The 23,379-nt window shown below is 38.5% G+C and overlaps 1 protein-coding gene across 1 annotated transcript in view; it reads right to left on the reverse strand.

The window, feature by feature from the left end:
- Window positions 1-960: 960 nt before the first annotated feature.
- Window positions 961-23,379, reverse strand: part of ism2a (isthmin 2a) — a 61,720-nt gene continuing 39,301 nt past the window's right edge. Inside the window, 4 exon segments of the mRNA XM_020931579.2 lie at window positions 961-1,085; window positions 1,088-1,477; window positions 5,195-5,263; window positions 5,382-5,516. Coding sequence (XP_020787238.2) covers window positions 961-1,085; window positions 1,088-1,477; window positions 5,195-5,263; window positions 5,382-5,516 — 719 coding nt within the window.

Consider the following 23,379-nt stretch of genomic DNA (forward strand, 5'->3'; position numbering starts at 1 on the left):
CGTTGTAGTTCTTCTTCTTCAGTTGCCGCTTGATCGGTCCATCGGAAAATAGAGTCACGCGGTCACTTCCGTTGTGGCTTTTTGATGTGTTGTGGCTTTTTGATGTGTTGTGGCATTTGCGTTTGTGTTGTGGCATTTGTATTTGTTGTGGCATTTGCATTAAAATAGAGTCCCGCTGTCACTTCCGTTGTGGCTTTTTGATGTGTTGTGGCTTTTTGATGTGTTGTGACTTTTTAATGTGTTGTGGCTTTTTAATGTGTTGCGGCATTTGCGTTTGTGTTGTGGCGTTTGTATTTGTTGCGGCGTTTGCATTAAAATAGACTCCCAGTGGTGTGTTGGTGGTTGGTGTGTTGTGGCTTTTTTTGGTTTGTTGTGGCTTTTTGTTGTGTTGTCACATTTGTATTTGTTGCGGCGTTTGCATTTGTTGTGACCCCTCTCGGCTTCCTTATTCCACAGTATGACATTAAAGAGCTCTTCCTTACATTCTTTCAATTACAGGTGGCTTTATAGCTCAAATAAAACTAGAAAAACTTGGTCTGGTTTGGTCTCCATGAAGATACAAAGGTTTAATACCATACTGTGAAACATTCCAGACAAAGTAATAACATCTCCATGGAGAAAAGCATTTGGCAGACCCTCCACCAGAAAAGTTACAAAACGCACCTTTATGTTGAGTACAAAAATACAAAATATTGCTGTTTTTATTATCTCGGTACAAACATTTGTTCTTTGCATTTGACTCAATGCTGTTTGGGTGATCTGTCAGGATTGACCAACTGTGCATGTTCTCAGTTGATTATGCTGAAAACCGCAGCATAGGAAGAACATGCAAACTTGACACAGAAATTCACCTCAAAGTCTGGGAATCGAATCTGAAATTCTCTCGTGAATTCTGATCTCTTTTCCATCCAAAAGAGTGTTAAATTCTTCTTAGAAAACCAGTGCATTTTGTTTATTTTTTCAGTATTCCTTTGCTTCTTGCAGTTCAGTCTGGAACACCTCTTCATTGGGGTTTGGGGCACACTCTAGTCCATTATTAGGAGGTCTCACCAAATGAAACCTGCTCCAATCTCCTTTGCACAAATCCACGGTAGAACATCGACTTTATAATGCAACTCTGGCGAAAACTCTGTGCTTATCAAATTCGGTGACCCCGCCCCTTTGCCTCTCGTAATTAACCTCATTTGGTCGTCATAGCAGCAGTGTTGGGCCGCGAGCGTGGTGCTGTCGTAAGAAAGCATCGAGCGAATACAGAATCTGGCTGAAGCTTTGTAGATGTCCAGACGCTCTTTGGGGCCGCTGGCGTCTCTCCATCGGTATGTTTTTCGTAGTTTGGGGTCCTGGATGTTGACGGCGCTGTACACGGCCTCGGAGGGGTAGGAGCAGGGGCAGCTGGGTAATTCGGTGAGGACTTGGTGGAGGTATTTCTGGAGGAAGTCGTTCTTGCAGCTCAGCCACTTCTCACAGCTGTCAACATCTGGAAGAGGAATGGAAAGGAAAGGTTTTACTACAAAAATGGGAATATCTTTGGTAGCTGAAATTATTTGAAAAAGGGATCATGATTTTCATAAGTGTAAATTTAACCACAATAAATATTTCATTGTACAAAATGAATCTACCCTACATACACTGTAAAAAATGAATGTGCTAAAAGTTGAAAGGACCTGAACTGACCTGAATTTATGTTGTTTTGAATAGTTTTTAGTTTAGATTTACACTCAAATTTAAATTCAAAAGTTTGGACTCACCCTCTCATTCAGTGTGTTTTTCTATATGTTTACTAATTATTATATATATATATATATATATATATATATATATATATATATATATATATATATATATATATATATATATATATATATATAATATATATATATATATATATATATATATAAAATATGAAGTATGATGTATGGAATTATGTAGCAAAGAAGAAAGACTTAAATTTTTAAAGATCAAATCCTCAAAGTAGCCACACTTTGCCTTGTCAACAAAACTATTATTTCACTTTTTTTCTTTACTACACAATTCCATGTATAAACCCGAGGCACTTCAAATGAATATATTATAAGTCCTTTATTTCATGAAGGGACGCCACACTTTGCCCTGATGAAGACCATCTTGCTGGTCGAAACACGTTGGTGTCCCTTCATTAAATAAAGGACTTTTAATATATTCAGTTGGAGTGCCTTGGGTTTGTACTTTGCCCACTTTTACATTTTCCAGTAAGGGTAACTTTCTGTTTAAAGACTACTGTTTTAACATTCATAGAGCACATGTACTGCTATTTTTTACTCTTTTATGACCCAGTGAAGCGCTCTACCTCTTTTTCTTCATCTGACAATTCCATATATCTTGCTTCATATATTTGATATCTCTGTGTGTATCTAAATTGTAGAAAGTAGTAAGAAAAAAGAAAAAATATATATTGAATGAGAGCATGAGTTCAAACTTTTGACTGTACCTCTGTTGTCTGAGTGTTGATGTTCTGGCATTAATGAAAGAAACATTCTAAAAAATAATGATGGTGGTCCATCACCTTCTTGTTTCTATGGATATGTCATTGCTCTGCCTGGAATGTTCCACAGTATGACTTTAAACAGCTCTGCTTACATTTATTCAATTACAGGTGGTTTTATAGCTCAAAAATACCTAGAAAAACAGGCATTCTGACTGTGAGCGGGGTCGCCTCTCCACAGATCTGACCTGTAACTTGGTCTGGTTTAGTGTTCATGATGATAAAACGGTTTAAAGTCACACTGGAAAATATTCTAGACAAAGCAATAACATCTCCATGGAGAAAAGTATTTGATGGACCTTCCACCAGAAGTTACACAATGCACCTTTAAATCAGCATCGTTTTTACTTTTTTCTGTGTAATAGTTTAAATTTATGTTTTCAAGTTGTTGTGTTCTTATTTGCTTATTTATGTCCAAATATGTATATTTTTAATCACATAAAAATTGCTAGAAATACCGTCCTTCATTAGCAGATTGTTAAGATTGAATAAATGAAGGTGCACTGTGTAACTTTTTGGTGGAAGGTCCATCAAATACTTTTTTTATGGAGATGTTATTGCTTTGTCTGGAATGTTTCCCAGTGTGGCTTTAGACCTTTCTATCTTCATGGAGACAAAACCAGACCAATTTACAGCTCAGATCTTTGGCGAGGCGACTCTGCTCACAGTCAAAATGCATATTTTTATAGGCATTTTTTGAGCAATAAAACCACCCCTCAAGAAAAAAAGTTACATAGTGTGCCTTTAAATCAACGTTTAAATTCTAGAATTCATGTACTTTTGACTTTTTTCAGTGTAATACTTTCAAATTACATTTCTAAGTTGTTCTGACTATGCAGGATTTCTGATTTCTCATTTGCTTATTTTTGTCCAAATGTATATATTTTAATCATATAAAAGCTGTCAGCAAGAGCTAGAAATATTGTCCTTAATTGTCAGATTGTTGAAATAAAGTAAACTACCAGACATATTAAGAAAGTGATTGAGAGTCAGCTAATTTTATGTATTTTAGATTGTGCACATTGTCTTTTTTACTGCACAGAAAGCAGATTCCAGCGTGTCTCTAAGGAGGGGCAGTTGGCCTTGGATAAATGAAGTCCAGCAGCGCTTTTCCTATAGAGCACTGTAAAAAATGCACCTTGTATTTAGTTCATTCTCTCCTCTCGTGCTTTATTATGTTCTGGGGCTGGTGTGTAGAGTCAGGAGAGTGATAAAGAAAAGGCCGTTCAAACATGTCTCAGGCTCAGCTGGAGTTTTATCGATTCTCCGGCGGCCATCTTGGGAAGGGAAAGTTCTCAATATCAAAAACAGGCCGCTGTACAAAGATTTATTTCCATATTAAACGAATTATAAAGAGCCCGTAGTGCACAATGTGTGAATATAATTTTTTCCATGTCCAGATCTGTCAACGGTGAATAAGGATAACAGGATACATACTTAGCACTGGAGTTTTCAAGTCTCCGGATTTTACTGTCTTAAAAATGTAAAAAACAGAACTGGTCCACTGTAAACAGTTTCCAGTGGTCCAAAGTTATCCCTCCCTTACCTGTGCATTACAAACATTCTAATTATTCAGTGTGAGTGCTTTTCCCTATTCTGATTCATCAGCCAGTTTCACTTTATGGAAAGCGTCTGACCTCGCAGTGTTTAGAATTCATTCGCTCGACAGTAGGCAGGTACTTTTTTTATGTAATCAATCGCTGCTGTTTGGTCATGACATGTGTAATCCTCCAGAACACCCCATGGTTTCCAAGTAATCACTGGCAAAACAGCAGCAAACAAAGCAGAGAATGAACATGTCTGTCAATGATCACTGTCGTTTCTGCGAGGGGAACTTGCAAATTAAAGGTGCAATAAAAAAGGCGAAGTTTGTATTTGACAAAAGAAGTCCTAAGGAGGATAGCGTATGCATCTAGTGTATTCTGATTCCTGACCTAGTCTCTGGAGAGAAATGAAATTGAGTGGAGGCACTAGGTGGCACCAGCCTGGCTAGTTTTTCCCAACTTTCAGAGATGAATGCAGAGTTTTGCCATGATGGTAAAGCTGACAACAACTAGCATGCAGACATGCAGTTCCTGATTATCAGACATTAAAATGTTTTGTGTATCATTAGACACAGACAGCACAGACAAGACAAGTTTTCCTCAAATACTGTATACGGGAAAAATGGGGTAAACAAACTTTAAAAGTGCCCGGTGAACATTTCTGGTGGAGGGTGCGCTACCTGCTTGTCTCCATGGAGATGTTATTGCTTTGCCTGGAATGTTCCATGGTATGACTTTAAACATTTCCATCTAGTATTTATTCATTACAGGTGTGTCTGCTCAAAAATACAGTCACTCCTTCTGTGCATGGGGTGACTCTCCACAGATCTGAATTGTAAAGTAGTGTAGTGCTGTAAACCTGTCTGTCTCCCTTCTGATAGATAGGTTTCTATATTGTGGAACATTCTAGACAAACCAATAACATTTCCATGGAGACAAGAAGCTGGTGGCGGACCCTTCACTGGAAATGTTAAGCCGTTCACTTTTAAGTATGTTGCAAATTTCAGAAGCCAAATCTTTTGATCAAGATAAAAAAAAGATAAAAAAAGAAAGAATCCTATATAGCTGTTTCATAAACCAGTCTGTGTTTTAATGATACAGAAATCACCCGTCCATAATTCATACGTACTTGTGTCCAGAAACTCTGTGCTGTTGGTCGGATGGAGTGGAGTTGTGTCGGTCACTGGCATCACAGTGACTGTAGAGAGAAAGAAATCATGGATCAACTCAAGTCTTAAACATGTTATTATACAGTATATTGTACATCTCACTGATAATTTGTTTAATAAAAGACTTTTAAAAGTATCTCCTCTCACCTGTACAGCTGCGGAACTCACAGGTCCTGGACTCTGTGGCGACACAAGCGTAACCACACGACCTCGTCCTCTTCTGAGAGCCCTGTCCACAGCTCACACTGCAGGGGGCCCACTCACTCCACTCCTCCTCATACTCTGGAAACACATGTAGGCCTGCTTTAGTCCTGGTTTAGACCTGGTTTAGACCTGGTTTAGACCTGGTTTAGACCTTGTTTAGACCTAGTATAGAACTGCTTTTGTCCTGCTTTAGTCCTGCTTTAGTTCTGCTTTAGTCCTGGTTTAGTCCTGATTTTGACTTGGTTATGTTAAGTCCTGTTTAAAATGTGGATAAATCCTGCATGGTGGAGTCTAATTCCTGGTAAAACCTGGTTTAGTCATGGTTGACTCAGGCTGCAATCACACATTAACCCTCACCACATGAAAAACCCAGACTAACTTGGGACTGAACTGAACTAGGACAATTAAACTGGAATTGAAACTAGACAAAGGTCAGAACCATCTTAGTCAGACCTGGTCTGAGTTTTGTCCCACTTTAATCTTAAAACCTGGATTAGTTGAGGAGTATCTATGGTATGTGGGTAGGCTCTAGTCACACCTCTCCTCCTCATTCCTTAAAAACAGAAGTACATTTTCAGCAGTCCTGGTTTAGTCCTATTTTAGTCCTGATATAAACCCTTATTTAATCCTGCTTTAGTCCTGGTTTAGATTTCTTTGACTCAGTTCTTTTAAGTCTTAAGGAGTCACAGCTCACACAGGTTTCTAGATCTGGTTTAGATCTTGTTTAGTCTTCTTCTGGGTAAGGACCCTAGTCACTTCCTGGTTTAGTCCTGTTTTAGTGCTGGTTTAGATTTCCTTTAGACTTTAGTTATGTGAAGTCCTGAGGGGGCACAGCTCACAGGGGGAGGTAAACATAACTCTGGAGACATGTATTAGAGACACTTTGAAGTGAGAGCGCTGGATTCCTGTCCCAGCTGGTGAAGCCGTGATGCAATAAAGGACAGAACAGTACGGGACCACAGCCTGTGTTTAAACATTATATTATTTGGACATCTATGTGGAGCTGGTCATAATTTATAACATGTGTGAATGTAAGGAAATGTGTTATATAAAAGGTCATATATTACTCTGAAGTGACTGTTGTGAGCTTATAGTCATGTTATAATGTTGTTACCTCCTCAAAAACAAACCTGGACTTGTGTTTTGTTTCATTCAAACATTTGAGTAATCCTTTATTTTTAGTCTGTCTACATCTCCAAAGCTCAAAATGCTCTGTCCCACCTTGTGATGTCATGAAGCAGTAGTTTTTAAGTTACAGCTACCTTCTGCCTTTTGTTTATTTAGTATATTGCAATAGTGTGCGTTGACTTTTATGAGTAGGTAAGCAGACTTGGGATGCATATCAATTTCATAACTACATTTTTTATGCAGTCTACATTGCAAATTAGTGTATTTATTTTACTCACATTAATTGCATGTATATGGAGGCTTTCTGGAGTTAAAATAGACAAATATTTTAGTAATACTTGTATACCGTATTTTTCAGACTATAAGGCGCACTTAAAATCCTTTAATTTTCTCAAAAATTGACAGTGCGTCTTAAATTTTGGTGTGCCTTATCTATTAATTCTGGTTGTGCTTACTGACCTTGAACCAATTTTATGTGGTACACAGCGCTCAAAAATTTGTCAAACTTTTTTAGTACAACTTTGGTGAGCTATGAAGCCACACTACTTGATGGATTATCTGAGCATTACAGCTACTGTGGTCGGGAGCCTCACGGAGTCTGACAGAAGCTGATGCATCAGGACACAAAGAGTGAGCAGTTTTTTCAGTGCTTATAGTTTATGCATGCCATGTGGTTTTAAGTTTTATTTCTGTAAAATGTAAACAAATGTGCTCAAACTTGCATTAAACTCATTATTACTCAATCTATATTTGAGTACTCCTCGTAGGACATAAAAAAAATAAAATAAAAAAATTAGCAAGCCACATTCACATTCATAATACTTATTCACCAAGACAGGGAGGTAACGTCGGGTGAATTACACCACGATCTGCCAATGGATCGTGCATGCCTGCGCTAATGTCTCAGTCTCAAGTGTCGTCCGTTTGTTTCTCTTAATGCGCCTTATGTATGAAAATAGATGAGAGAATTCAACATTATTAATACTGCACCTTATAATCTGAAAAAGTGTTGGACTGCATTTGACACCCTCTTCATACAAATAGGGCTATTTGTTTCTACTTCTACACTTATTTATCCAGATGAGCCTTCAATATTTCATCTATGTAATTATTATTATTATTATTATTATTATTATTATTATGCACCTAGAAACCATGAAATATGACATATGTCTCTATATTGTCATTTCCAGGATTGAACTCATCCAAATGATTCTAATGATGAGTTGTATGGATTTAAAAACACAGTGGAGCACTTTCTGTATTACCCCATGACATCACAAGGTGGAACAGAGTGTTTTCCACTTGAGATAATAACTCAGCCTAAATAAGCAGAATATGTGTGTTAAACTAGTGTGAATGAAACAAAACACAAGTCCAGACATGTTTGTGATGAGGAACATTAGAACATGAAATCAGAAAATATTGCGTAATAATGTCCCTTTAACTTATTACTTTAATGTTGTGGAGGCTGGTTCACTTTCACAGAGAACACCTGGATTAGTATAGTCCAGGGGTCTCCAACCTGTAGCTTGCGAGTTACCAGTAGGTTTCCACGCCCTTCCAAGTAGCTCACCAAAGGATTTCTGAATTATATTTAGTGCACTGATTAACTCAAAGTTTACTGATTAAATGCCTATTTCCTTTGTAAATGTATCATTTTGATGCCTAATTTTGTGCACTGATTGTAGGATAATGGGTTATGTTTTATAGACATCTATACCTCATCTTCGGCTTATCATGGAGTTTACATTTGGGTCCAGTCAAGTGGTAACGGAGGGAAACAGGGGCAGATCTTTTACATTCAAATAGCTCTTATTCAGAAATTAGAGGCACTATTGAAATAAGTAAGGTATAAGAATTAAGTTAACACTCCAACAGGGTAAAGTTAACCCTGCAATATTCTTTCAAGTTGTTGACAAAATTTTTTTTTAAACTCATGTCGGTAACAGAGGGAATGAAATATACAGAACTTTTTGGGCAATAAATACAAACAGCTATAACTACTGGTTCTTACATATCCTGAACAAACTGGCTTGAATATTTGCTTCATATAGTTTTCTACCATATGGTACAAGATTAGGTTGAAAAACCTCTTACTTTTTGAGTAATAAGATTTTTTATTAAGAAAGGTCATGGTAACGGAGGGAAAAGTAACGGAGGGAAAATTGTGCAAACAAGTAGAAGGTGCAGGATTTTACATAATTTGTCGCTTTTTTCTTCCAAATACTTTAATATTACTTCAAAATGTAATGAGTTTTGAGCATGTTTAAATTGCTACTTAATACAGATATTAACAGCATGGTACTAAGGGACAAACGCTGGCACTGAAATGATCCAACTGAGTAAAAAGAAAGTGTATAAATTCCCAAATCATAGTGAACGTTTTCGATTAAAGAGTAGAAACCAATCAATTATTTTTTGTCTTTTCATACTTCACCAAATGTATTAAACCTGCACAAATTAAACTAAAGCCTTTGTTATTTAAGCATAGTTCAAGATGGGCAATAATGGCACCTTCAAGGCATTCACACCCATTCACACACACATTCATGCACCAGTTTACGCAGACACTGGGGTCGAGTTGGGTTAAGCGTCTTGCCCAAGGACACGACGACAGCATTCATCCGTGGGAGCTGCAACCGCAAACCTTCGGAACATTGGACAAACGCTCGCACCAACTGAGCTCCTGTCGCCTCACTGGAATAAAATGTGTTTACATAAGACACTAGGGGCAAGGGGGGTTGAGTGTCTTGCCCAAGGACACAGCAAGTATTTATCTGTGGGAGTTGGAATCACACTGCCAACCTGTGGGTCAGATCAGAGGACAAATACGCTTCCAACTGAGCTACTATCGCCCCGTACATAAGCTTTAAACTTCAGGAGAGGGGAGAGACAGAGGGCCGAGAAGGAGCGAAGGAAGAGAAGGAGAGAAGAGAGGAAGCAGGGATGAAGGCCGGAGGAGGAGTGAGCCAGCGGGAGAGAAAGTGCACGTGCAGTGAGAGTGCTGACGGCTGGACGCAGAGCTCAGGGTCTCACTCGAGAGGAGACAAACCAAAGCTCTGAGCCAAGGTTTAATCAACAGCTCCGACTCATGTCAAGGACTCCACACATGCACCCTCAATATGAGACCAGAGCCGTAAAAGACAAAATACACGAGGAAGGAGGGAAAAGGAGTTTAAAAAGGAGAGATTTGGGGCAACACGTTTTCATTAAAGGTCCTGTATTATGTAAAATGATTCATACAATTTGTTGATGAAGTCATCAGGAAGAGCAAAGAAAGCGTCTTACATTCCTCCCAGAGTTCATCAAGATTCTTTGGTTTTGCCTCCATGCTTCCTCTTTCATTCTACCCCAGACATGCTCAATGATGTTCATGTCTGGTGACTGGGCTGGCCAGTCCTGGAGCACCTTGATCTTCTTCACCTTGAGAAACTTTGATGTAGAGATAGAAGTATGTGATGGAGCACCATCCTGCTGCAAAATTGGACCCCTTTTATGGTTGGGAATGTAAGAGGAGCTAATACTTCTTGATATTTTAGGCTATTGATATTGCCTTCCACCCTGCAAAAGTCTCGCACACTCCCATACTGGATGGAACCCCAGACCAGGATTTTTTCCTCCACAAAACTTAACTGTTTTCTGGGTGAATCTTGGATCCATGCGGGCTCCAGTTGGTCTCCTGCAATATTTGCGGTGGCTGTGATGTAATTCAACTGAGGATTCATCTGAGAAATCCACCTTCTGCCACTTTTCCAGTGTCCATCCTTTTATCAGGCTGTGGCCTTTGGCAAATGCCACACATTTTTAATTGCCTTTTGTTTAGTGCTGGTTTCTGTGCACTGATTCGACCATGGAGGTCATTTCGAGACAGAATTCTACAAACTGTTGTGGTTGACACAGGGACTTGAGGTGACCAGGCCTGGTGGAGTCTGCTGCAGTGGAAAAGGGCCTTGGATTTTCGAATCAACAAACGGTCCTCCCGAGCAGTTGTCTTGCGGGGTCTGCCGGACCTGGGCTTGTCAAAAACATCTCCAGTCATTTCAGATCTTTTTCTTATTCTTTGTACTTGACGCTGAGACACATTGAAGGCGTCAGCCACCTCAGCAGTGGATCTGGTCTTCAGCCTCTTTCTGTGTTCATTAAAAGATCAATCTTTCTTCAGTGAAGCAAATTTATTTTAGTATATTGAGCATAATTTGGGAGGGTTTTAGCTTCATATGGGACATTTCTAAAACCAATCGATTAATTTAAAGTCAGGTTATAAGCTTTTGTTTCTACAAAATGGATAAGTGACAAGACTTTTGTCAGGGACTGTACTTTTGTACCACTGTCACTTGGCTCTACTGCGCATGTCTCCTTATTTCTTATTTCTTATTTTATTTATTTGTAAAGGGACAGTACATATTAATGAACATTAAAAATGTAAATATGATTATAGCCAACGTGGTTAATTTCCATCTTCAGTCCCTCGGCAGGTTGATGTAAAAAGAAAAAGAAAGAGCCTCTGTCCTGTCTGTGTCATGTCAGTCGATCGCACCATTACTTCTGTACCACTGAACTATTTTAAATTTGAACAAACTTATAGACGACTGAGAAAAAAAAAATATTTTGCAGATTACAAGATGCATCTGAAAACAGTAATCAAGCAGCAGAAAGAAAGTTTGGTGTGAAAGAGAAACTTATGACCAGAGGGTGCACCATGCAACTTTCCTGGAAGTCATTGGATGGCTTGACATGGACTTCAGTGACAATCAAAACCATCCTGTCAGGGATTCAGAAAGGCCGGAATAATTCTAACTAGAGCTGATGCTGAGTCTGACAACAGCTACACAGAAGAGGAAGCAGTAGAGTATGTCAATGGGAGCCAGGGTCAGAAAGAGACAGAAGCGCCCCCCTGTTAGCTTCCTATTTGGAACAGGCCTGAGTCAATTTTGCACAATACAGGACCTTTAAAATCCACACATCTTGACCGAGGAACTTGTTTATAATAAATGTTTTTGACTGGCTGACCTGAAGTACTTTTTTTCGTTCCCATCTTTTTCTTGTTCAAAGGAAACAGACTTTGGTTACTGATTTTATGACTTTATCACATTCAGACTCAATATACATTAGACCCATCTCCGTCCAGATTTAGGAACATTTCTTCACATAAAGAACGAGACAACTGAAGGAAAATCACATAGTTTTTCTGTAAAGTCATAATTGCAGTGATCATAGAGAGCCAGCTGGCATCGAGTCTGTGAGAGAGACTGCAGCTCTTAAGGCTTCAACACTGTAAAAATATTATGTTTTATGACTGAACATGAATGAAAGAAGAATATTAAGATAGATTAACCCATTTTAAAGGTGGACCATGTAACTTTTATGGGAGAGAGTTCACCACCTGCTTGTTTCCACTGAGATATTATTGCTTTGCCTGGAAAGTTCTACAGTATACATGTACTGCTGTTGAGACAAGTTACAAGTTGGATCTGTGGAGAGGTGACAGCGCTGTAATAATGCATGTTTTTCAGCTATTTTGAGCAATATAAAAGGGTTCCCACAGTCATGGAAATCCTGGTAAAGTCACAGAAATTTAAAATGTCAATTTACAGGCCTAGAAAAGTCATGGAATTTTGTATATTCACTCAAAGTTTTGGAAAAGTCATGGGATTTTAGTATCTCTTTCACGCAACTACAGAGTTCTGTTAAGTTCTCATTAGACTATTGTCGTGTAGAAACAAAGAGATGACCCCAAAATGCAGGACTGCGACAGATGTTTAATGTAACAAAACCAAAAATGAGAAGAAACCAAATACAAAAGTAAAAAAATAGAAACAACAGACCTGATACTGACAAAGACAAAGATGACGGACCAACAAAGGGCGGAGGAGAACACGGGATATAAATGTACACAGACCCAAGTGTAACACATTAAGGCAGAGCAAACAATCAACAAGACAGAAAATAAAACTCCAAACTACAAGCAGACAGGACTAATGTCAAAATAAATCACCAAGGGCACACAACACTACAGGAAAAGATCCACCAAAATAACCAAAAACAACAACTACAGAACATGAACCATGACACTATTATGATTATTTCTGCACAAATGCGCCTTTTGTTTACAAGAGACGACAATAAATGCACTGACAGTATTATGAATGTTAAAAAAAACTATAATCTCAAACCATAAGGTGAGTGGAAAGGGTTAACATTTCATATTTAGTCCTAAAAATGTGCTCAATTTTACACATGTAGGTGCCGTAAAGTCATGGAGAATTCACTTTAGGTCATGGAAAAGTCATGGAAATTGAAAATGTCATGGAATGTCATGTAAGATTGTAAATTTAATGAAAGTTTTAGAAAAGTCTTGGAATTTTAGTATCTCTTTCATGCAACTACAGCGTTCTGTTAAGTTCTCATTAGGCTGTTATGATTATTTCTGAACATCTGCACCTTTTGTTTAAAAGAGACGACAATAAATGCACTGACAGGATTTTGAATGTTAAAAAAATATAATCCCAACCCATAAAGTGAATGGAAAGAGTTAACATTTCATATTTAGCGCTAAAAGTCTGATCAGTTCTATACATGTAGGTTCCGTAAAGTCATGGAAAATTCACTTTAGGTCATGAAAAAGTCATGGAAATTGAAAATGGAATGGAATGGAATGGCATGGAAGTTTGTAAATTTAATGAAAGTTTTGGAAAAGTCTTGGAATTTTAGTTTCTCTTTCATGCAACTATAGCGTTCTGTTAAGTTCTCATTAGGCTTTTATGATTATTTCTGAACGTCTGCACCTTTTGTTTAAAAGAGACGACAATAAATGCACTGACAGGATTTTGAATGTTAAAAAAATATAATACCAAACCATAAGGTGAGTGGAAAGAGTTAACATTTCATATTTAAAAGTCTGATCAGTTCTACACATTTAAGAAGTTAGGAAGTGTCCACCAACATTCTGACCAGAACTGAAGAAGCAACTTGGATGAGCTGCGAAACGTCTTCAACCAAATTAACTTTTGTCCAGTCGACAAACTGAATTTTCTCCTCGCCATGGATGACTGAGGGATTCTTCACACATCAACACATTTAGGGCGCCATAAAGAAAATTCACTTTAGGTTATGAAAAAGTCATAGAAAAGTTTTGAAATTCTGTCTGTGAAAAAGAGTGGAAACCCTGATAAACAAAAAACACCTAACTGAATCATTACAGGATATATAAGTTTAAAGCCATACTGTGGAACATTCCAGGCTAAACTGTAACATATCCATAGAGAATCGAGTGAAGGACCCCCAGGCAGAAAAGTGACATAGTGCAGTACATAGTGTTTATTGCTGGTTTAATCGTCATTTTGTGGATACATTATTCATTTAACATTTTTACACAGATTTCTGAAATGTACTACAAAAATATTTGGCCTATAGCAGGTCAGACAATTCAATAGGCGAGTTTCATTGTTGATAAAAGCGCGCGTTGCATGCTGGGAATGGGTCGGCGGCAAGAAACACTAATTCGACATGACGGACGGAGTGAGAAAGCTCGTAAAGGGTATTGATCCTGGTTATTTATCCACTCTAACGGCAGAGGACCCAAGACCATTTGACCAGAAATTGGTCATAAGCATCGATGGAGCCAAATCACCCTTTTCAACCCCGACAGAGCCTGGACCAAACCAAATTTCTGGTCAGAATCACCAACTACCTGGTCAAATATTCACTTCGGCGATATCCACAATGACTTGGTGGAAACTCCTGGGCCATTCACAGCAGAAAAGAAGAAAACCTCCTTGATGTGTTGTTGAACTTGTTGGAGTCCACAGTTTGTTAGGATCTTCTACGTTTGCTCTGCAAATGTTTGAAAGCCGTTTAATTCACCGTTAGCGGTTCTTTTCACTCAGAATACGAAAAAGACATTTTCCTTCTTCCGTGCTTCTATTTGTGCATCTGATAATGCAGCAGGAATTTACCATTATCGGGGATAAATATGTGAGGTTACGCACTGTGTTTGACCGCTACCGTGTTTCTTGCCTCCGACCAAAATATTTCCCAGCATGCAACACGGGCTTTTAATAACAATGACGTCAGCTGAAACTCATCTATACATATTTCAATTTCCTTTTTGTATAGCAGTCACTTGTATTCCAATAATATACTCCACACCCCCTTTAGCAAAACCACACAGAAATTTGCAAATTACCTCTTCAGTCATTAAAAAAATAAAATCTTCCTTCTCTGGCAGTATATATTTTAGTTTAGTCAATCAGAAAATTCTCAGAAGAGGAAGAATACGTTCAAAACTAGTCAAAACTTCCCAAATCATGACTCATAATCAACGTGTTTTGAACTACAGTTGTCTCCGCAGTAACTAATATATTACCCACAATCCCCCACCATCCAAAAGAACCCAGAGCAGAGACTCAGAGGTGGCTCCACAAACACAGACAGACATTTCAGTTTGGAGCCAGAGAAGAGCGTCTGTGCTCCTTTGACCTGGGGCTGGTCATAAACTCTGCAGGTCATTTCAGGAGGGCTTTTGTGAGAGAGCGCTCCACAGATCTCCTGTGTGGTCCTCAACTGATCCAGATCCAGATACTTCCTCTATGGATATTCAATAACATGGGAATATTATATTAGAGGGGTGGGTCTCGAGGCTTGGTTTCCCTTGATTACCTTCATTTCCCTTGCGGATCAATAAAGTTTGTCGAAGTCAAAGTGGTTTGGACCTGGTTTAAACTTGGACCCATTTTACACTCTTTTCTGATCTATGTTATAATGTTGTTTCCTCATCAAAAACATACCTGGAGTTGTGTTTTGTTTCAGCATTTTGAGACTTATAATAAAATATTACTCAAACATGTGAATAAAACTAAACAACTCCAGGTTTGTTAATTATTTTGGATGTGGTAAACATAATTTAGTCCTGGTTTAGAGCTGATGTAGATCTGGTTTAGTTCTGGTTTGGACTTGGTTTTAGATGGATTTTCTGCATGTGTAGTCATAGTTTTGACGTGGACTAGTTAAACCAAGTTTAGTTTGACATTATTGATTTTAGTCCCAGTTTAGTCAAGTCCAGCTTTAACCTGGTTATACCTGGTTTGACCTGCTCTATCTGTATTCTGTATTCTGTTTATTTAAGACCTGTGTTAGACCTGATTTAGACCTGGTTTAGTCATAGTTTTTTAAGTTAAACTTTGCCATAGTCCATTAGATTAGTTAGACCTGTTTAGTCCTGGTTCAGCTCTGGTTAAATCAGACTTTTACCTGGTTAGAAATGCTCAGAACTGCCGAATATGTTTTAGATTTGTTTTCCACTTAGTTTAGTCCTTGGACCTGGTTTAGGCCAAATTAGACCTAATTTAGACCTGGTTTAGCCATAGTTTGTTGAGGTAAACTTTGCCTAGTCCATTAGATTAGTTAGACCTGGTTTAGTCCTGTTTTACTTCTGGTTAAGTCAGACTTTTACCTGGTTAGACAAGCTCAGAACTGCTAAATATTAATATTGTGGGCTGTCACAATATCTCGAATTACAAGTTCCTTTGCTTAAATGCATGGTTTTATAGAAGCAACAGCTTATGAATATTGGAAACCACATATTCCATGATTCATTTCAGTGTAGACCACATGAAAAAATATGTTTTTTACTTGAATTCCTGGGATTATGATGGAAATAATCACCCAAACTCACACCAAAATCTTGTCAAGGTATTTTAAAAGCAAAAAAGTCTCTGGTCTACAATTACATTAGCCTCTTCAAAATATCGCAATAAATATTGTTCCATGATAATATTGTGTCGAGAGATTTGGATATCGTTACCTCCCTACTAAATATGCTTTAAATCTGTTCTCTACTTAGACCTGTTTTAAACCTGGTTTAGACCTGTTTTAAACCTGGTTTAGACCTGGTTTAGACCTGATTTAGACCTGGTTTAGACCCGTTTTAGACTGGTTTAGACCTGGTTTAGACCTGGTTTAGACCTTTTGACCTTTAGAATTGGTTTAGATCCATTTTTAGACCTGGTTTAGATCTGGTTTAGACCTAGTTTAGTCCTGGTTTAGACCCGTTTTAGACCTGGTTTAGACCTGATTTAGACCTGGTTTAGACCCATTTTAGAATTGGTTTAGACCCGTTTTAAACCTGGTTTAGACCTAGTTTTTTAGACCTGGTTTTAGACCTGGTTTTTTAGACCTGGTTTAGACCTGTTTTAGACCTGTTTTAAACCTGTTTTAAACCTGGTTTAGACCTGGTTTAGACCTGGTTTAGACCTGATTTAGACCTGGTTTAGACCGTTTTAGACCTGGTTTAGACCTGATTTAGACCTGGTTTAGACCCGTTTTAGAATTGGTTTAGATCCGTTTTAGGTTTAGACCTGGTTTAGACCTAGTTTAGTCCTGGTTTAGACCCGTTTTAGACCTGGTTTAGACCTGATTTAGACCTGGTTTAGACCCATTTTAGAATTGGTTTAGACCCGTTTTAAACCTGGTTTAGACCTAGTTTAGACCTGGTTTAGACCTGGTTTAGACCTGGTTTAGACCTGGTTTAGACCTGTTTTAAACCTGTTTTTAAACCTGGTTTAGACCTGTTTTTCCTGTTTAAACCTGGTTTACCTGGTTTAAACCTGGTTTAGACCTGGTTTAGACATGGTTTAGACCTGATTTAGACCTGGTTTAGACCCGTTTTAGAATTGGTTTAGATCCGTTTTAGACCTGGTTTAGATCTGGTTTAGACCTAGTTTAGTCCTGGTTTAGACCCGTTTTAGACCTGGTTTAGACCTGATTTAGACCTGGTTTAGACCCGTTTTAGAATTGGTTTAGACCCGTTTTAAACCTGGTTTAGACCTAGTTTAGACCTGGTTTAGACCTGGTTTAGACCTGGTTTAGACTTGTTTCAGACCTGGTTTAAACCTGGTTTAGACCTAGTTTAGACCTGGTTTAGACCTGGTTTAGACCTGGTTTAGACCTAGTTTAGACCTAGTTTAGATGTAGACTGTTAACTAAAACAAACTTAACATAATTTACTTCAACCTAGTTTTGCAGTTCTGATTTTCTATTATCTAAAAGTTTATACTACCTTAAAAATCTTCTTAAGGTAGTATAAACTTGTGTGTGAAAGTGCAAGTGGAGCGAACATGATATTATGCAATTACGCTGGACTTCCTTATGTCCTCAAATAGCAGGAGAAATAATGTAAGAAATCTGCTTTGAGGGCATTGGAGCTAATTTGCCTTGGCTGCGTGAGGTGAGGGGAGCCGGGGGGGAGCAGAGAGAGAGGAAAAACAAAACAAAACTGCCAAAGGTGTAAATGACGAATCACATATGCGCCGGTTTAAACGAACTTGGAGCGGTCCGAGCTGTAATCTCGTAAAGCCTGACTAATTTACTAAAATGCAAAAGGTCCAGGAAAGTTCAACCTCGAATAACATGGAAAGAGTGACAGCGTAAACGGACTGGACCTTCTGTCAAAATGCATGGGGTGAAGTTTAAAGTACAGGTTGGTGTGATAAGACTTGAAGCTATTGGAGGTTTCTGGTTCAATTCCCGGACAATATTAAGGAGTTCGTATGTGTCTAGAAGGTTTTTTAATGGGGGCTTTGGGTGCTCCATCAAACTGAAAAAAACACAATTCCATCTTTGTACTCCTGACCAAACTTCTGGTTAGAGTTATATTAAGATTTCAAAGTCGATTTTAATACTAAGAAATACACAATACCAATTTTCATACCACAATCAGGGGAGTTTAGCCTGATTCATTAGAGGGTTTCACTTCGTAGAAACCGTCTGACCTCGCAGCATTGGATTTCGTTTGCTTGACAGTAGGGACGGGCATTCGATGAAATTTTCGTCGGAAGACTTAACGATCGATTAACGATTAATCATTAACGTTTTTATATTAAAATGATCATCATTATTATTACTATCTGCACTACTAATCTGCATAAATAAATTCAACTTTACGACATATAAACTGTAACGACTCTAGAGCCACATCAGCCCGTTTGACATTATAATGTGTTTCATTCAGTTTTGCGCAACTCTCACAGAAACAAAACTTAAAACCACATCGCTAATTTGCATAAACTCAGCGAAGATAAAACTACAGCTCTTGTGTCGCTGATGCGGTTCAATTTCTGTCAGATTAAAAGACATGACTCAGTGGAATACAGGTTAGTGTGACCAGATTTGTGTTTGTCAAAACCAGGACACCGTACGGGGGGAGGGAGGTGGGGACTCGTCATTGACATTGTGCTACTCTCACCTGGTAAAACTTTTTCCCACTGGACACCAAAACATATGTGCTGTGAACATATGTGAAATGTCATATTTTATTTGTGAGGACTCGGGAGGAGGAGCAGTGCTCAGCGTCGAGGTGCAGTCTTTTTGCTCTCGTATGAAAGCAAAGCGCCACATTGACGACATTCAGCGAAGCCAACGCAAGTTTCTGTAGCATTTTCAACAATCAATTTGAAGCTTTTCCACACCTCACTCTTACCGGTGCGTGTTTGTCTTTTCAGTTCTCCTGCCTTTAGTTTAACTTCTTGCTCCTCCATATTGGGGACACCAGGTCAAAATAGATGCAGACTTGCGGAGGGAAGATGATTAAATGAAGAGGGGGCGTTCACGTGCGCAGAGCTCTGGCTCTGCGGCTCCTGTTTAGTAGTTAAATAGCAATTACATTACATTACTTCTCTGTTTTATCCAAATTATTAATTTTATACAAGTATTCCTTAGTTTAGTATCCACACATCGTTTTAGTATACATTTTATAAACATATATTTATTTGAAAAAAAGTCAGCGAGAGAGAAGCCCGACCCGACCCGAAGTAATGATACATTTTAGGCCCGACCCGACCCGCTTTGGGCTCGGTCTTAAGATCTTACCTCTACGCTACGCACAGCAACCTACATTCGGTTTGTCGATTAAAATTAACGTAATCGATGAAATTCTTAATGATCAATTATCGATTAATAGACTAATCATGCCCATCCCTACTCGACAGTAGGCGTTTTTTTTTTTTTTTTTTTTTTTCAGTTAACCAATCGCTGTTATTTGGTCATGATATAAGTAATGCACCACTAATGGGACTAACTACTATATTGAGCTTTTTCCAAATCCCGTAGGAAGAAGGGCAATAACTTTCCCCTTGATAAAATTCACCAAAAATTCTCTTGGTTCCAGCTTTAAATCCTCGGTCTTGGGAATCGTTGCCTCTTCGCTGATTGGCTGGTGCCAGGGGTTTTTTGCGACCGGTCTAGTGTATTCTGATTCCTGACCTAGTTGCTGGAGAGAAATGAAATTGAGTGGAGGCACTAGGCTAAGGGGCGTTTGGCTGAGAAGTTAAAGGGTACTGTTTGCTAGTGTCATAGTTCTCGAAACCGTTGTTTTACAGTCTTGGTCTCGTCGAGCGTATTTGGACTCGGTCTTGTCTCAGTCTTTATGGCGCTCGGTCTCGGTCTTGTCTCTCGGACTTGAGGTCTGACACTTGATGAGTGCAATCATATTTCATTACAGGTTTAGCCCTGGTTTGGTGTTGGTTTAGTCTTGATTTAACCCTTGTTTAGTCCTGGTTTAGTCTTGGTTTAGTCCTGGTTTAGTCCTAGTTTACCTGTAGGCCTATTCCTTGTTTAGTCCTGGCTTTGTCTTGGTTTTCTTTAGTCCTGGTTTAGATCTGGTTTAGTCCTTTTTTAGTCCTTGTTTAGCCCTGGTTTAGTCTTGCTTTAGTCTTTGTTTAACCCTTGTTTAGTCCTTGGTTTAGTCTTCTGGTTTAATCCTGGGTAAGGCCTGATTTAGCCCTGGTTTAGTCCTGGTTTATTCGTCGCAAATGTGCAGAGGCTGCTCAATATCACTGCAAAACCAGCAAGAGAATGTAACTGTAAATGTTATGAACTTGAAACAAAAAAACACTTGATTCACTTTGAAGTTGTTTTCTGTAAAGCACCAAAGTGGAAGCGGAATTAAAGAAATAAAACTCTCAAACTGTGGGTGAGGGTCCAAAAAAGGGGCACAGAGTGTTTCAGTACAGTACAGTTTACTTGGCCTATTTTAAGACTAAATGAACATTAATCAGATCAAAAGGAGATAGATTCATAAAAACATTACAAAACATTGATATATTTGTGCCAAAATAACTGCAATATACAAATAAATGTAGAAAATGACAAAGATGGTCTCGATTTAGTCTCGATGGTCCGTGTTCTCAGTCTTGTCTTGGTCTCGGCCTTTAAAAGTCTCGGTCTCGTCTTGGTCTTCACCCTCAGAGGTCTTGGTCTTGTCCTGGACTCGGGACTCTGTGGTCTCAGACTAGTCTTGGTCTCGATTAGTTACCCAGGGCCCAGTACAGGGAGGGGTTCCTCACAAAGTCTGTCATGGGCATTTTTCCTTCGACAGTTTGTAGTGTGAGCCCACTGAGATGATTTTGGTGCTATACCCCTGACCACGATGATAAAATAACAACTTTAGACAATAGATTTTCAGCATTAAATCATAGTACTTTCTTTTTTATTACCATGTGATCTCATATCTGTGTCATCTCTCAGTTGTCCAGGTAATATGAAGTAGCATTAATGTTACTTGAATAGACTTTTTGGCAGCTCTACCCACCTCTGTCAAAGCCAATATTAAACCAAGATCAATCTGGAACTAAACCAGGTCTAAACTTGCTGTAAAGTGCTTCTAAACATGGTCTAAACCCACCACATTTCAGATCTAATAACTTAGGAAAGGATGATTTAAGACTTTGAGATTCACAGTTGAAATTTACACTACTTGCAAAACTGTTTATTTTGTATCAGACTTCAGCCCTGGGTGTACGCTGGCTTAGGTTGCCATTTGTGGAAAATAAAATGCAATAAAGTTTAGTCCTAGTTTAGTCCTGGTTTATCTACAGGCCTGTTGCTTGTTTAGTCCTGGTTTAGTCTTTGTTTAGTCTTGGTTTAATCCTGGATTAGTTTTGGTTTAGTTCTGGTTTAATCTTTGTTCAGTCCTGGTTTAGTCCAGGTGTAATTCTGTCTTAATTCTGGTTTAGTCCTGCTGGCCTATTACAGATTTATCATCTCAAGGTTCAGTCCTTGTCCTGGTTTACCTGCAGGCCTATTGCATATGTAGTTCAAGTTTAGACCTGGTTTAGTCTTGGTTTAAACCTGGTTTAGTTTTTGTTTAGTACTGGTCTATTATTGTTTAGTCCTGGTTTAATCTTTGGTAAATTCTGGTATAATCCTAATTTAGTTTTTGGTAAATCCTGGTTTAAACCTGGTTTAGTTCTGCTTTAGACCTGGTTAACTCCTAGTTTAGTTATATTTAGTCCTAGATTAATTCTTGTCTAATCTCAAATTTCCGTCCTGCTTAGTCCTGGTTTAGTCCTTATTTAGTCCTTATTTATTCCTGGTTTAGTTCTAGTTTAGTCCTGGATTTAGTTCTTATTTAGACCTGGTTTTGTCTTGGTTTAGTCATAGTTTAGTCCTGGTTTTATTCTTTATTTAGACCTGGTTTAGTCCTGGTTTAGTTCTAGTTTAGCCCTTGTTTTTAGTCTTTATTTAGACCTGGTTTAAGTCCTACTATAGACCCACACTTTCACTTATGGTAAAAAAAAAAAAAAGATCTAACAGTGTATGAAAGAATGATTTAAGACTTTGAGTTTGGTCTGCGTTGTTCACAGCTGAAACTTACACGACTCTCAAAACTGTTTATTTTGTATCAGACTTCAGCCCTGGGTCCACGCTGGCTTAGCTCGACGTTTGTGGAAAATATAGTGCAATAAAGATCAGATTAACAGCTCTAATATGGTGTGGTTAATCTGTAAAATCTCACATAGGATTATATTCCAGCCTGTTTCCTGGCTATAAGTCATGGTTTCCTGGGGTCTCGACTGCGCCAACAGCAAAACTTGTTCGATTTCTTTTGAGAATAACTTTGAATCCAAACTAAATGTTGAGCGGTGTTGATATCAATGGTTTTCTGAGGTTATATTTGGTATGAGTTTATTTATGTAACTTTAAAATCCATTATGATCTGATGAAGACCTGGTTTAGACCTGGTTCAGTCCCAGATGAGTTTAAATCATTCCATTTAGTTGAATTATTAAGACTATGGAGTGTTTCCAGTGAGTTAAGTGTATGTTTTTGTCTGTTAGCGCACTCGGATATGTTTCACTAATGGTCCTTGGAAGTGGAAAGGCCTTCATAAATCATGGTGATACTTTAAGACTGGTTTAGTCCTGGTTTAGTTTTGGTTTAGATCTGATTTAGTCCTGGTTTGGTCCTCGTATAGACCTACTACGACCTGGTCAGTGGTACAGTGGTGTGATTTTTTTAAGTGGGGGTACGTGATTCGTGACTGAACCCGAACCAAACCAGGACTAAAACCAGAACAAATCCTGGCCTATTGGCTGTTTAGTCTTGGTTTAGTCTTGGTCTAGTCCTAGTTTAGTCCTAGTTTAGTCTTGGTTTAGTCTTGGTTTAGTCCTGGTTTAGTCCTAGTTTACCTGCATACCTATTCCTTGTTTAGTCCTGGCTTTGTCTTGGTTTTCTTTAGTCCTGGTTCATATTTGGTTTAGTCCTGGTTTTAGTCCTTATTAAACCTGGTTGAGGCCTGGTTTAGTCTTGGTTTAGTCTTGGTTTAACCCTGGTTTAGTCCTGCTTAGCTCTGGTTTAGTCCTGGTTTGGTCCTCATATTGACCTACTATGACCTGGTTTAGTCTGGGTATATTTACTGTCAAATGCCAAGGTCCATTTCTGCATTGTCCTGGTTTTCCTGCAGGTCTATTGCCTATTTAGTCCTGGTTTAGTCCTAGTTTAGTCCTGGTTTAGTCCTAGTTTAGTGCTGGTTTAG

The sequence above is a fragment of the Boleophthalmus pectinirostris genome, unplaced genomic scaffold (genome assembly GCF_026225935.1).
Source record: "Boleophthalmus pectinirostris isolate CB_2022bp ecotype Guang Dong unplaced genomic scaffold, ASM2622593v1 HiC_scaffold_10, whole genome shotgun sequence".
Lineage (NCBI taxonomy): Eukaryota > Metazoa > Chordata > Actinopteri > Gobiiformes > Gobiidae > Boleophthalmus > Boleophthalmus pectinirostris.